General features: G+C 37.1%; 1 protein-coding gene across 1 annotated transcript; it reads left to right on the top strand.

Annotated features, from left to right (window-relative positions):
* Positions 1 to 618: 618 nt before the first annotated feature.
* Positions 619 to 5288, top strand: LOC129275000 (cyclin-dependent kinase 5 activator 1-like). Its single transcript, XM_054911762.2, has one exon. It carries the CDS (start codon positions 808 to 810, stop codon positions 2062 to 2064), a length of 1257 nt encoding a protein of 418 aa, XP_054767737.2. The 5' UTR covers positions 619 to 807; the 3' UTR covers positions 2065 to 5288.
* Positions 5289 to 15168: the final 9880 nt, after the last annotated feature.

Raw genomic sequence — 15168 nt, 5'->3', positions numbered from 1 at the left:
ACGATTCAAAAGTAGGTAGCTTTTTTATTTTCCGCATAAAACAATGGATGATTTCCTAATTTTTACTAAGAAACCCATTCCACAGAATTGCTTCCTTTTGTCATTGAACCGAAATGATTTATGGTAGTGAAAGGGTTTGTTATTATTTAATGTTTTTCATTATTTTGGTATAGGTTATTTAAAGGAGAATGTTAAGAAAAGTATTGCACCACTGTGAAGCTGGAAAAAAGAGGCAGGGATATGGAATTGTTTTCGTGAAAGATAGATATCAACAGAGGGGAGAGAGAGAGAGTGGGAAGAGAGAAAGAGAGAAAGAGAGAGAGAATGAGGGAGAAGAAGGGTGATGAAGATGACATTTAAGAGGCAGCCGCATAGCTAGCACGCGACTGTATAACAAACAACGAGACCGTCTCTTCTCCCCATACCAGTAGAATACATGTAGATGCATATGAACCTCTGATATGAGATGCATCCAAACAAACACGCATGCGCATTCTGCCCAGCTACCGGCTTTCCTTGCACGCTCATTAGTCAGCGCTGGGTGAGGCGCCGTGACGTCACAGCGCCAGACTCTCTGCGGCCATCAAAAAGCAGCACTGCACAGCTCACGGAACAGTCTGCTATCTAACTGTCAGGGTAACTGGTGACACGCCAGCTCGGCTGCTGCTGACATAAACGATCACGGCGTTGCTTTTCTCTCCACAAATACCCGTGATTATCGCCAACATTCCTTCATGTTTGTGTCTACAATTCGTGTCTCTAAATGAGAATATCACTGTGAAGTATATCAAAGACTGACGCGATTATATGTTGCTGTACTCGACATCTGGAGGGATTTCATCTCCACTCCAAACCCAAGTGTCGACTGCTTGCGGATGCCGTTGCAGTTGCGGAAAACTTTGCAATCCTTTCAGCATTAAAATATCACCAGCAAACATGGGTACCGTGTTATCTATCTCACCGAAGCCTCATCGAGGGGACTATGGAGGCTATTCGGACACTACTACCCTCAGTGTGGGTAACCTAAACGAACTGTACCTCAACAACAGCAAGAATGTGTCCAGCACCAAGGAAAATATACATCTGGTTGGGGAGCGACCGATGCGAAAGCATAATTCCGCCCTTTTTATCAGTGCTCTGGGTCTTAAGATGTTCAGTGTCTCGAAGAAGAAGACGAGTAGCACCGGAGTAAGTACAACATCATTAGACACTAACTTTAACAGTAGCAAGCAATCCTTGACGGGATCAGATAAAGCTAATAATAACGTGCTCAAGCCTAAGAATCATCCCAACCAAAATACAAACAATGCTGTGTACAGGCAGTTTCCGGATAGCGTTGCCATCCTCACTCCTCAGAAAAAGGACTCGAAAATCTTGGACTCGAGTATCAAGAAGTCGTTCTCTTGTTTCAATCTTAATTCACACTGTCCATCGAATGGCCAGAATGGCCATCACCATTCACACAAGCAGCACAAAATCAGCAACGTCTCTGGGTCCACAGCGACGACGACATCAACAAATGGACTGAATGGCTTCCGAAAGGTGTCTAGCCACGGGCTACGATCCACATCCGGTGTTCAAACCAACCCTAAGAAAATCCTGCAGTGTTCGACTAGTGAGCTGCTTAAATGTCTTGGAAACTTCCTCTGCAGGCGGTGCCCGTACTTGAAGAGTTTTGATGCGAATGATGCTATTATGTGGCTGAGGGCTGTTGATCGATCGCTTCTGATCCAAGGCTGGCAGGACATCAACTTTCTTAATCCCGCCAACGTCGTCTTCGTTTATATGCTTGTCCGTGATCTGCTCAATGGAGACGCTGTCGTCAAGAACGAGTCCGAACTCCAAGCCATGGTCCTGACCTGTCTGTACCTTTCCTACAGCTACATGGGCAATGAGATTAGCTATCCTCTGAAACCATTCCTCGTTGAGGAGGACAAGGACAGGTTCTGGTCGAGGTGTATCAAGATTATCAACAGCTGCAGCTCCAAGATGCTGAGGATAAACCAGAATTCTAACTACTTCACGGACGTTCTAGCGGACCTTAAATCTTTTGCAAGAAGTTGAATGGCCATGTGGATAGGTCTGGGACTGTGCATTTTTCATAAACAGTAGGAGTCCAGCTGAGAAGCCGCTCTCCATTTTATAACCATATTGAGGATCTAACTTATTAGGGAACCACACCTTTTAACTGTGGAACAAGATTATATATACTTCGTTTGTTCTGGAGAATCTTAATATATGTATTGATCAGTATGTCACCGTTCCTTATGAAATGTCTTGAAGGTTTTATATCTGTATATTGTGCTGAATACTTGATTGTACTATGTATATATCTGAGATAATTTTACTTGTTCAAGAAACTATGTGTGTCATGCTAGTCCACAAAGAGGGCATATTTATGATTTGTTTTGCTGCACTTGTAAACAGGAGATAATATATAGATAAGGGGGATGTTTGGGTGCGGGTTATCAGGTTACAGAGATGGTTTGCCGAGAAGTAGCATCCGTCATGCGATATGACCTTCTTTCACCATGGCGCGTGTGGATGTCTATGCCGGCAGAAAAGGCAGAAGACTAAAAATGCCTAGCCTGGAGATGGGCAAGCAAGCATCCTTTGTATTAAGAATCTGAAATACCCCTCCCCCTCCTCATCATCTTTTTATCCGCATCTGGGACCCCCATCACCCCCCTCTCTCTCTCTCAGTCTATATCTACCTTTGATTTGGGGAAGGCAGGCTGCTTTTCATCGCTTGCCTCGCTTTCACTCCGCAGGCCTCGGCATAACAACTCATGTAACCCAATAACTCGGCCTCTTGCTCTTTTCTCATGAGAGGCAATCACATTACCAGAATGGAAAGCAGGCAGAGAGCGGTATCCGTTCACGACCGATTGGTATTTCCATTAAGCTTTTTTTTAAGAAGGAATGTAGAGCAGCCACAGCCAGTTATGACACGGTCTGCTTTTGCAAGGATGGAATAAGCTACTTAACGATCGATTCATAATCGGGAAACTATAGAACAAGATTACTAGATAAATGCATTCCTGACTAAGTTGTAAACCAACCGCAATGTCATGTGATATATTGTTCGATTGTGATCATTTTTTTTATGATATTGATTTCACATATGATTTTTTTTACACCAAAGAACAACGAAATATTTTTGTAATGATTTGCAGTTGCCGATTGTAATGTTTGTGCGATTTCTTTTTATTTTCATTTTAATGTGCGTGATTTTTTTGTTATCAAACCTTAGATCCTGTAAGATTCATTCTTTTTGTATGTGGTGAATCACCAGTTTATGATTTGCTGCTCATGAATTTAAACATTTTTAAAGTAATATCTCTGCTAACGCATTCTAATACCCTTAGAAATATTACGCAATGAATACCCTTCTAATCATTTTATTCTTTTGATGAATGGCGGGTTGACGTTTTTAAAGGTCACGAACACGATGATGAAGTCTTTTTTGTGCAATATTAAACATTGGTCATCTATCTTTGATCCAAATAAATATACAGGTAGCTTATAAAAATAAGGTAGAATTCTCCTATTGGTTGTGGTGCAGTTTGGCAATACACCAGCAACCAGATGTTGAAATATTAAAAAAAGGAGAACTTGATTTATTCATTTCATAACTCAAAAGGGAAAAAATCGAAAGATTTTGCTTATGATGACACTTTCTTGCCATAGTTTACGGGTTTAACGATCTGAATATCTTTTATTTAAGTCAAATTATATCATAGTGTGGTTGTATTTATTCATTATGCACAAACTACAGGCGACATGCAATTGTCGTTTCTAACGCTCCACTGTGCCGATTTGTAGGGCGAGTGCGAGCGAAGCTAATTAACATTTATTGACTCGCTCTTGGAAGCTCTCCATCTTTCATGCACGGCGGAGCTTGTATCCATTTAACGGGTCCGTTACTATAGTAACGAGCCTGCATCACCATCTAATCTCATTACCGGAGCGGGGGGGGGGGGGCTGGGTGGGATTGAGTAATACTAATGAACAATGGATTGCTGCATTATAACTGCCAGCTAATGGATGCAGTATTGTTGAATATCATCCCTTTCGTAGCCTTTGGATCTGAGTCCGAACAAGGAATGAACCATTGTGTTATACAGTTCTGATCTTTTCTATTTGATACGCCCTTACAGCTTATATCTGTGAGTAGAAATTCCCTGTTCGGCTGTCTTTCCCCTCAACAGAAATGCAAAAATAACAGGAAAATCGAGTCAGTACTCATAGGTTATGTGGAAATTTGTTGAATTATTTCCAAAAAAGAACCCTACAGAAACTGAATAACAAGAATTATGTGCAAAATACATTTTTGGTTTACAAGCCTAGCATTGAATTACACAGAATAATTTACTTTATAATAATCATTCTGTACGAAATCGAAACTCGAGAAAAGATCTATGTTATGGTCTTCGCTGATTGTCATTCAGATGTGTCGCTGTAGTGTTTACATATATCTTGCCATTGACGACTTCACATAGAAACAGCATACGCTAAGTGTTATTGTAATACGGTATTTTTTTTCTTTTTGGCTGACTTCATCAGGAAACTGATCAGCCGTTGTCAGTGTCAACACCGGAATCTAGGTCCGGAAAATCACGCGACCTAGTCAAACTGTCTCAACTAAGTACTGCCTAAGCTGCTAATTCCTTATTGTGAAAAGTTGATCAACCCGTATAATATAGTGACAATCAAATATCAAATGAAACCCGATATTGTTTGAAACGCTTGACGTATAAGGGGTAATATTAGATGAGAATAGGAACATTTCAAGGTAGAATCCACTTGTAATTTAAATAGATAGGCCTACAGTAGTAAAAGATCATGGCTTTTACCTTGTGTCCCCAGTACTGTGGTAGAAAACTGATGTCATGTACTTTCATTCCCTAAATTGTACTATTGAATTTGTCATTAACCGCTACGTTCTTGGCACATCACTGTATCGAGGATATGAAACACACATTTGTTGTTATTGTTGATGTCGGTACGTTTAGCTTGGATTCAATTGTAACACTTTTGTGATATCTAATTTCACAACCTACAGTACATACGTTTCGTGTTCAAGTACTGCAAATCATTTTTGTACTATTCGCTGTCCATGGTTATACTTACTCCATCATTACATGTTGTGTCAACTGCTACACAATTATTGGTTAAACAGATCTTTATGGATGTGTGTGATGTAAGAACAGAAGAAAATATAAAAAAACAAAGAAAAAAAGATAATTTCCCTAACTGTTAGTTAGGGAGTGAAACTATTCCAGAAATTATCGTCTAACGGCTCATTTATAATTGTGATTGAACGTATAGCCTAGTTGTTGATTGAATTTTGTAAGAATATCTGAGTGATGAGGGTAGTCCGTACTGGAGGGTTGTCCGTACTGGAACTGTGGTGGAGAGTTTGAATGCGAGGATATGACTGAGGTATATACACGTATATAGTGGGATCATTTGTATGTGTATTTTAGTATTAGGTAGTGCGTGTGTGTGTGTTGCTAATAGATGAGGGTGTGTAAGGAGATGTGTATGGTATGTGTGGATGATGTGTCGTTAGATTTAGCGAGGAAGAGAGAGAATGAATAAGGAGGATAAACAGCATATCAATAGCTACCCAATTTTTATTCTCTCTATGTGTGTATGGGTTTACGGGAGATGGTGGGGTAAATGAGAGAGAGAGAGAAAAAAAGAGCTTAGGGCGGGAGAGAAGACAATGTTCTGTGAGTGTAGGCCTATACGTGTTTGTAGCTATTTATTCATTTATCTGTATTTTACTTTTATTCTTTATTGATCTTTGTCCTGTTTAGTTCACTTTAAGTCATTCTCTCATCTCTCTCCATCCCTCCATCTTTCTTTCCTTATTTGTTTCTTTAATTTTTTTTCTACTTTTGCTTTCTTTCTTTTTTGCTTTCTTTCTTTCTTTCTTTCTTTGATTGTTTTTCTTTGTTTTTTCCCTTATTTATTTATTTGTTTATTTATGTATTTATCTATTCATTTATTTATTTATTTATTTATTTATTCATTTATTCATTTATTCATTTATTCATTCATTTATTTATTTAATTTTCATCTTTCTTTTTTTCCTGTCTTTGTTTTTTTTATATATTATTTTCTTTTTTGCTTTCTTTCTTTCTTTCTTTCTTTTGTTTTGATTGTTCTTTGTTTTTTCCTTATTTATTTATTTGTTTGTTTATGTATTTATCTATTCATTCATTTATTTATTTATTTATTTATTTATTCATTCATTTATTTATTTCATTTTCATCTTTCTTTTTTTTCCTGTCTTTGTTTCTTTATATATTATTTACTTTATTTCTTTCTTTCTTTCTTTCACCTTTCATTTATCCTTCTTTCTTTAAATCGTTCCCTTTTTACATATTTTTCTTACTCTTTCTTTCAAACTCTTTCTTAATTCTCTCTCTCACTCTTTGCATTCTTATCTCCTTCAATAATTGCTTTCGATCAAAGATTCATTGAGGAAATAATTAATGAGTGTATAATGTTTTCATGAAACTGAGAGTAGTCATGCTCATGGATAATTAGTATGCCCTGGACGAATTGAATAAAAAAAGAAAATGATCCCTTGTGTAAATTTTCTGAAATCATAATCTATTTTTATATACAGTAAGTGATCCTCTGTTTACTACTCTTCGTTATATTTTTTTAATATTCTCAACGCCTATATTGGCCGTTGATCAATTTCCCTTTTATGTTTCTTCTTCGTTTTTGTGCTTCTTCTTTTCTTCTCCTTCTCCTCGTCCTCTTTTTCTCTAATCCTTCTCCTCCTCCTTTTCTTTTTATTCTTCTTCCCCTCCTTCTTTCTCTTCTTCTTCATTTTCTTCTTCTTCTCCTTCTTCTTCTTCTTCCTCTTCTTCTTTTTATTGTTATCATAATTATCATTTTAATATAATTATAATTATCATTCTTATTGTTATTATCATCATCATTTTTGTGATTATTATTTTATCCCTTCTATTATTATTACCATCATCATCATTATCATCATCATCATTATCTTTATTATCATTTTTATTTCCATAATCATTCATAATTTTATTTCCTCTTCATTGTCATAACTATTATTACCACTGAAATCAGACCATGTCTCATCATGATACAGTATAGTGAGACCCTGATCAAACAATACTGCATGTTATCAAGGCGGAAATAAGAGAAATACCCGGTAATGGATATCATAGAGACACGCGCGTCATTCACTATCACTTTCTTCTCATAGGACATGTAGGAAATACAACCCTTTGAACAAAATAACAGACACAGTGAACTCGAGCTAACGCTGTAGGATATGACAGGGTACCTCATATGCTTGGTTCTTTGTCCTACTTCGAGAGGTTGGTATGAAACCACGCTATGACGGCGGTTTAGTCATATACTGCTGGTATAGCGAGGATGGGTAATATGATATGATAATGCAGTGCCTGTCTGAGCTAACTACCACCCGTAGTTACAAGACACTAATGCGGTGATGGCATATACTCCATCCTTGTTCATCAGCGACATGGCAGGCCTGATGCCCCGTGGTGTAATATCACTCTACGATCGGAGCTATATTATTGTTACTTATTAGAACCATTTTGAATACGTAGGTTTAGTCGTATGAAAATGTTAGTAGAAAGTGAATCCTAACAGACTGGTATACACAGTGGCGTACCGTGAGTCACGGCATGGGGGGGGGGGGGGCGTCAGCAATAATTTGAGTCACTTAATGAGTGCGCTCAGTTGCCAGGTATACTGACCTAATAGAGACATTTCAAGGACAGTGCCATTAAACGGATATGTATCTCACTGATCACATAATGCTCGCTGAATTTTTTTATATTTAGACTTAAAAAGGGACATTATAAGCATATTTTTATAATCATGATACCTACCTGTCTCGCTAAACAAACAATGCGAGCGTGAGGCGCGAGCGGAAATATTTGTATATATTGACCCCAAATAGGGACATTTTAATGACTACATTTTTAGGAATCCATTAAAAGTATACATATCTCACCAAAGTCATCTTATGCGAGTGCCAAGCGCTTGCTGATTTTGTAACAATTATATACATCTAAACACATGAAGCACTTGTAGTCATTGTAATCACGATAAACATACGCATCTCACTAATCAAATATGGCGAGCGCGAAGCGCGAGCTGAAAATTTAGGAAATTCAGACATAAAGAGGGACATTTTAAGGCTTGTTTGTAGGAATTCACGAAGACCATGTGTATTGCACTACCCAAATGATGCGAGCGCGAAGCGCGAGCTGAAATTTTTGTATATATTGACCCCAAACAGGGATATTTTAAAGACTATTTTTTAAGGAATCAATTAAGAGTAAACATATTTCACCATAGTCATCTAATGCGAGTGCCAAGCGCATGATGATTTTGTTAGAATTACATCTAAACACATGAAGCACTTTTTGTAGTCATTTAATCGTGATTATCATCAATATCTAATTAATCAAATATTGCGAGCGCGAAGCGCGAGCTGAAAATATAGGATACTCAGACCTGAAGAGGGGCATTCTAAGGCTTGTTTGTAGGAATTCTCGAAGACCATGTGTATTTTACTAACCAAATGCTGCAAGCGCAAAGTGCAAGCTGACTTTTTTTATATTCAGATCAGAAAAAGGGATATTTTAAGGACTAATTTTAGGAATTCATGAAGAGCAGACATATCTCACCAATCTACTAATGCGAACGTAAGCACGGACAGGAAATGTTTTACATCAAGACCTTAAAATGGGGCAATCAAGTAGTCATGAAAAAGAAGCATATGTCACTACATTAAACAATAATAATTCGAAGTGCGAGGAAATATATTTGGTGTATATTGACTTGAAAACGGGAATTTAGTACAACCGGATTATATATCTCATTAAACAGACAATGCGAGCACCAGGAACAATGAAGACATAGGCCCGGAGCAAATAATGTTTCATAAAGTTATGAATTTAAAACAAAAGTAATACAACATAACATGATTATAATTCAATATAATATTATAATGAACAATGATTTCTTCTTTCCCACTACGTTTTTCTCCCTTTCTCCCTCTTTTTCTCCTTTTCCCCGTTTTTTGTTTGTTTGGCCAGCCGATTGGGGGGTGGGGGCACGTGCTCCCCCATGCCCCCCCCCCCATAGTTACGCCACTGGGTAAACATCATTGCTGTTTAAATTCAAAATTTGTTTTATTTCACTTTCAACAGAACAAAATAAAATGGTCTTATATAATTACAATGACATTATCAAATAAAACGCATACAAACAACATAAATTGAGGTAGGTATTATGTGATACGTAGCATATACGAAGTAACATAAATATGATACAGCTGGTAATAGATTTATCAGTGCCTTGTGTCATAAAAATACAATCGATTTAAGCGTAAGCTGAAATCTATGGCAATTCATCAATCGCAAATATTCAAACATATCTCTTCATGATATATCCCCAGATATTACAGGCACATCAAGATGATCAAAGTACATTTAGAATTGATGACGATAGTATCTCGAGTATGTGGAGGAAATGAAGTGAATTAAGAAATAAAGAAAATCGATCAGCAATGAAGGAAAATACAGGATGCCATTATATTTTTCTTAAGAAATATTTATATATATATGTATATATATATATATACAATCGATTTATGATCAAAGAATTCATAGACAGACTCACACACGCCTAAAACTCTCAAAATAATTGAGTATATTTTAGGCCTATTGTCTAATATTTCACACATAAGTGTTAGTGGAAATTAAACAGAATATAGTACAATTTCTTTTTTCTTTGTGAATTGAATAAAAGGAAATAGCGCCAGGATGATTATATATATATACTTCCTACAAACTTGTACTTTCAATTTTACTTTAACAGTAATATGATTTTCCCCTAAAAAGTATTCGAATATAATTATCTTGAAACGACAATGATGATGAAACAACTGATTCTACATGTTCTAGTCCCCCCCCCCCTCTCTCTCTCTCTCTGTCTCTCCCTTTCCTTCCCTGTCGTATAGTAATTATATTATATTACGCAGAAGATCAGGATTATATTGTACTATATCGAATTACTCTTATCTGGGTTGCCAGTGCTCTTTCCTGTTAAAAAGGCTTTCTCATTACCATATTTATCATTTACGGATCTCTTTCCTTTTAACCACATTATAGAAAGAATGGATATTTTTGTATATTCTAAAACTATTTATTCCGCATGGACGTAATGGGTGCTCACACTGTGGAAATGACTGAAAAATGATTTTCATCTAAAGAAATAATCACATTTCAGGTACCTTAGGTAGACTCTGTAAGATAGGCTCTTGTAGATTTTGCGGCAAAGTAAAAAATAATAGAAATATAAAGAAAGTGAACGTAAGTTGAGCATCAAATTCAGGGTGGCGCTCCGGCTTTTGCCATCCCGACGGGTACCGCGCGTCCGGCCGGGCAATCGCTTAAGCCGACCGTTTGAGAAAATGCCCCCTAAATTCCCGGATTTGGGAAGTTAGGGGGTCCAGTTTACCAGTTGCATCGTAAAGAAAAAGGGGGAGTGGAATCAGCCTGTACGGATGTTTGGGTTCAATTTACCCGATGTTTTGGGAAAAATTATTAGCCAAATAAACAAAGGGTCGGGTAGACTCGATCAGGCCTATCCAATGTCAACGGTTAACAGACGGAAGGGTGTGGGGTCGTGGTCCCCCAAACAGTTTCGCGACCAAGAAAAGAGGGAAATTTGAAGAAAATCAAAGGGGAAAAAAGTGTGAAATGTGTTACTATTTATTGAATATGATTTCAAAATCTATCACAGACATAAAAATTGCAAAAAAAAATCAAATAACTATAAGAAAAAGTCGCTCGCTAGCATCCTGTTGGAATTTTGCTCCATATGCCACGCCTTGCTCCCTTAAGACTATGGCTCTTTTACTGTCCGCTGCAATACACATTGTGAAGAACTACAAGAACCCTTTGTTCTTCACAATAAAAGCTAATTTTAGAAAGATTATTAAATGCCCTCAGTATTGTCATGATTGCAAGGCCAAGAACCTATTTATATAAATATTTCTATTAATATGTATATTCGAAATATAGCATTTTAATCCTGCTACGAATTCAAACTCATTAGCCATCTCCTTCATCTTTATTTAGCATTTCTCCCACGATTCATGAAACCTTATTCCACATTTCGTGATCATTAAATGTCCTTTTCTAGCACAGCAGCTCCGAGTGTTTCTTACTCGCTTTTCCACTTAATAGGCAGTTTTCGCAGTAGCTACGCAGACACTTTCTGGAACGTAAATAATCTATTGTCAAAATGCCCTTCATGACAATTAAGTCTTTTTCGAAATAGCAGTTTTGTCCTTGACTCTGGACAAATGAAATACTCACATTTTTCGTCAGCTTTGAAACGTTGCACGAAACGGCTGTCCCGATTCAACGACCCTCGACAAAGACTTTGTGATTTTCGATACATTTCCTGCGTTGTAGGATTCATTCCGCAACGCTGAGCGAAAGCTCGCGCAACTGCTGGAAGTTAGCATTTTTTTTTCATATGGGAGAATGATCTCTGTAGTGTTTTGTTCAAATTTTACGAATGAGGTACCCTGAGTTTTCATAGAGCACAGGAAATGATATTCACTTGTCATTCAAGACATCGGATTTTATGTCATTCAAGTATAATTTAATATTCGTTTATAAATACCAGCGAGGTCATAAATACATGACAACGGTTAAATCATCTGACTACATCCGTCCAAGGTTGTTTTACAAGAAAGGGAAAGGCTGTAATTATCCATGTGACCCATAAGACACGTGCATGTTCGGAAAAACATTTTCTGCCTTGTTGTCTCAGCGACATACCCTCTCATTTATCAAAGACTTGCTAATATCATGTCTATATGTTTTACATCAAAATGGGTGTCATCAAATGAGAATTATCCTGAACGTACATGATAGTGCTTATTTTTACAAAGTCCTTGTACACTATTTTCATGGTTTAGCAGAACTGCTATTACGCGCATTTCATAGAATTAAATTCCTACCACACTCTTAAACAAAGGTTTACCCAATATTGGGTAAAATGGGAACATGCATGTTGGTTGGGTAAGAAGATATCCAATATTTTGTAAATTTTATGAAATGTTGCGTTGAAAAGGCCCAATATGGGGTGAAAAAAAATACCCAGCAAACATGCGTGTTCCCTTTCTACCCAATATTGGGTAATTTTTTTACTCAGTGTTTTAGAGTGCATGTACCCAATTTTACCTCTCCTAGGTTGAGCGCAGCACAATGGTGATCAAATGCCTGCTGAAGGAAATAAAGGCTTGGATTCGAACTCACGAGCTGCTAATTGAAACTTAGCCAAAAAGGCGAGATTCAGAACCACTGGATCACGAATCATAAATGTATGATTAAACTTCATTCAAATCCAGCAATATTTGGTATACCTGTCATAATAATCATACATGCGAAGCATTACGGTGTGTCGGTTCTGCCTCTGGCCTTTGACATAAAAAGAATGGGTTCGAACTCCAGTCGTATAGGGTAAATTTCTCCAGCTGCACCCAACCCAGATGAGGTAAATATTGCCAGTTGGTACTCGATAGGATTAATTCTCTGCATTCATAGTCACTGGAAACTAAGGCCTGGTCCTCATTAGTGCGCCAAGTACCGGTTTCAGTAACTCGGTTTTTTTTGGTCTGCTCCATGCAGGCCCGCACTTAAATAGTCCGCATAAGCGTTCATAGCGGAGCAGCGCTACTTATACCTCGGTAACATTTGCTCTACGGTGGCCGTACGACGAGTCGAAAACAGCAGTTTAAACATTTATTTGTACCAGCTATACATACATGGCATGTGGTTTGAATAGAAATTAATATAACGGCTGTTTTCGACTCGCCGTACCGCCGCCGCAGAGCAAATGTGACCAAGGTATTATGCGACCACCCATTCAAATACTATGGCACATACGGGATTGCGCCGGTCTGGTGCTGTAGCAGCGTCAAAATAGGACCGGTCTGGCGCTGGCTATTTTAGCACGAGTTAGCAGCCAGCGAGTTACTGAAAGCGCTACAAGAAACTGCAATTTGATCTACAAGCATGTTTTGGTCCGTGGCCACTTTTATATCATTATATACAATTGTACATGAGTCAAACCCATTTGGCATAACAGCCATTTGACTTACGATTCACTTGGTCTATAGACCCGCTTAATATGATCCTCATTTATTCTAATGCCCAGTAGCCTATATCATGCAATATTCCACTTCATCTACTTGATATTATTTTTACTTCGTGAAATTATAATTTTGTTAATGAACAGTTCATCTAAGCATAAGTAGTTTTGTAGTTTCAGACAGCTTAGATGTAAGACGAAATTGGTATAGGCTAACTGGAAATAAGACCAAACGGTGAATTGAATAGACGGTAATTACATGTAGATACAAAAATAATAGATATAGATGAACCGGTGGGTGTTTCATAGGCGAAACGATATTTTGCTCCTGCGACGTTTGCTCCGGTCTTAATATCTCAGAGGACATAGGGTTACAGTTGGGATTGTAATAGAGTTTTTGGTTCAGAATAATGTAAATATAATGGTTTATCTAGTTTCTGAGGTTAGATTTATGTTTTGCTAAACATGCAGATTTTCCATCGGAGTAATAATAGAGCAAAGGTTCTCCTTTCTTGGGCTAAGTGGTATACCCCTATGTAATTGATCTAAGAACAAGTGCCACTCATGCGTAAAGTCGTGCATGATTGTACCATGGACCTACTTGTACGAACAGGTTTAAGAAAGACCCACCTGGGGTGTTTCATAAAGCTGTTCGTCAGTTAAGGGCGACTTTAGGAACGACAGGTGACCCACCAAATTTTATTACAAAAAATGCAATGTTATGGAATCCGAGGTACATGTTTGAAATGGTTCTATAGTTATTTAAGCAATCGAAAACAATACACAAACATTGATGGTTTTAATTCAAATTTATTAAATATTAATATAGGCGTTCCGCAAGGTTCGGTCCTCGGGCCCCTTCTCTTTATATTATTTACCAATGATCTTCATTCTGTCTCACATCATTTGTTCTCAATAATTTTCGCTGATGAAACTAATTTTTTTATATCTGGCAAAAATAGTAGAGAAATCGGTAGAATTCTTGATTCCGAGTTGTGTAATGTACATAAATGGTTCTCGTGCAATATAAAGTTAATGATAAATCTTGATAAGACTTTTTATATGATTTTTAAGCCTAATAATAAGACTGTTGAAGTTAATGAATTGGAAGTATATATGCATAATTACAAACTCAAGAAAGTAACCCAGACTACATTTTTAGGTTTAGTCATAGATGATAAATTAAGTTGGAAAGAACATGTTAATGATGCTTGCTGTAAAATGTCAAAATCGATTGGTGCAACGTATCGTCTTAAACAATTTATACCAAAGCAAATACTGTTAACTTTATATAAAACTATGGTATTGCCTTACATTACTTACTGTAACATTGTATGGGGCCATTGTGCCAAATATTTGACCAAAAGAATAATTATACTCCAAAAAACATGCAATCAGAATTATAAGTAATACTCATCCTCTTTCACCAACTGCTCCTCTTTTTTATCAATATAGAATTTTGAGAGTAACATAAATATGTGAAATCCAAACAGCAAGTTTTATGTTTCTATACTTCAAAAAATCTCTGCCTGACACTTTCAATGATATATTTTTATCTGACAACTTGACCCGCAGATATGAAACTAGGTCATTTATTACATGTAGTATGCGTCTCCCTTTATTTAGATATAACTTTTCTCATACAACTATAAAATATTCAGGACCTAAATGTTGGAACAGTGTACCATACAACTTGAAAGCTTGCGACACACTTGCATCATTTAAACGTAATTATATATTTTTTATTCTGAAAAGATTCACATTTACAACTTAGAATGCTTGCTTAGGTGGGGGGGATCCTTTCTTTTAAGTATTTATTTGTGATTGTTTTTGTTTTTGTCTTTGTTTACATCTATCTTTTTTAACCATATGACCCTGGGAGCAACCTCGATAGGTATTTGACCTTTGTTGCTCCCCCACATTCTAGACATATATTACTATTTTTTGTTCATTTTTCTGCTTTGTATT

The sequence above is a fragment of the Lytechinus pictus genome, chromosome 13 (genome assembly GCF_037042905.1).
Source record: "Lytechinus pictus isolate F3 Inbred chromosome 13, Lp3.0, whole genome shotgun sequence".
Lineage (NCBI taxonomy): Eukaryota > Metazoa > Echinodermata > Echinoidea > Temnopleuroida > Toxopneustidae > Lytechinus > Lytechinus pictus.
The sequence above is the reverse complement of the archived record's forward strand: the minus strand, read 5'-3'. Positions and strand labels throughout refer to the sequence as shown.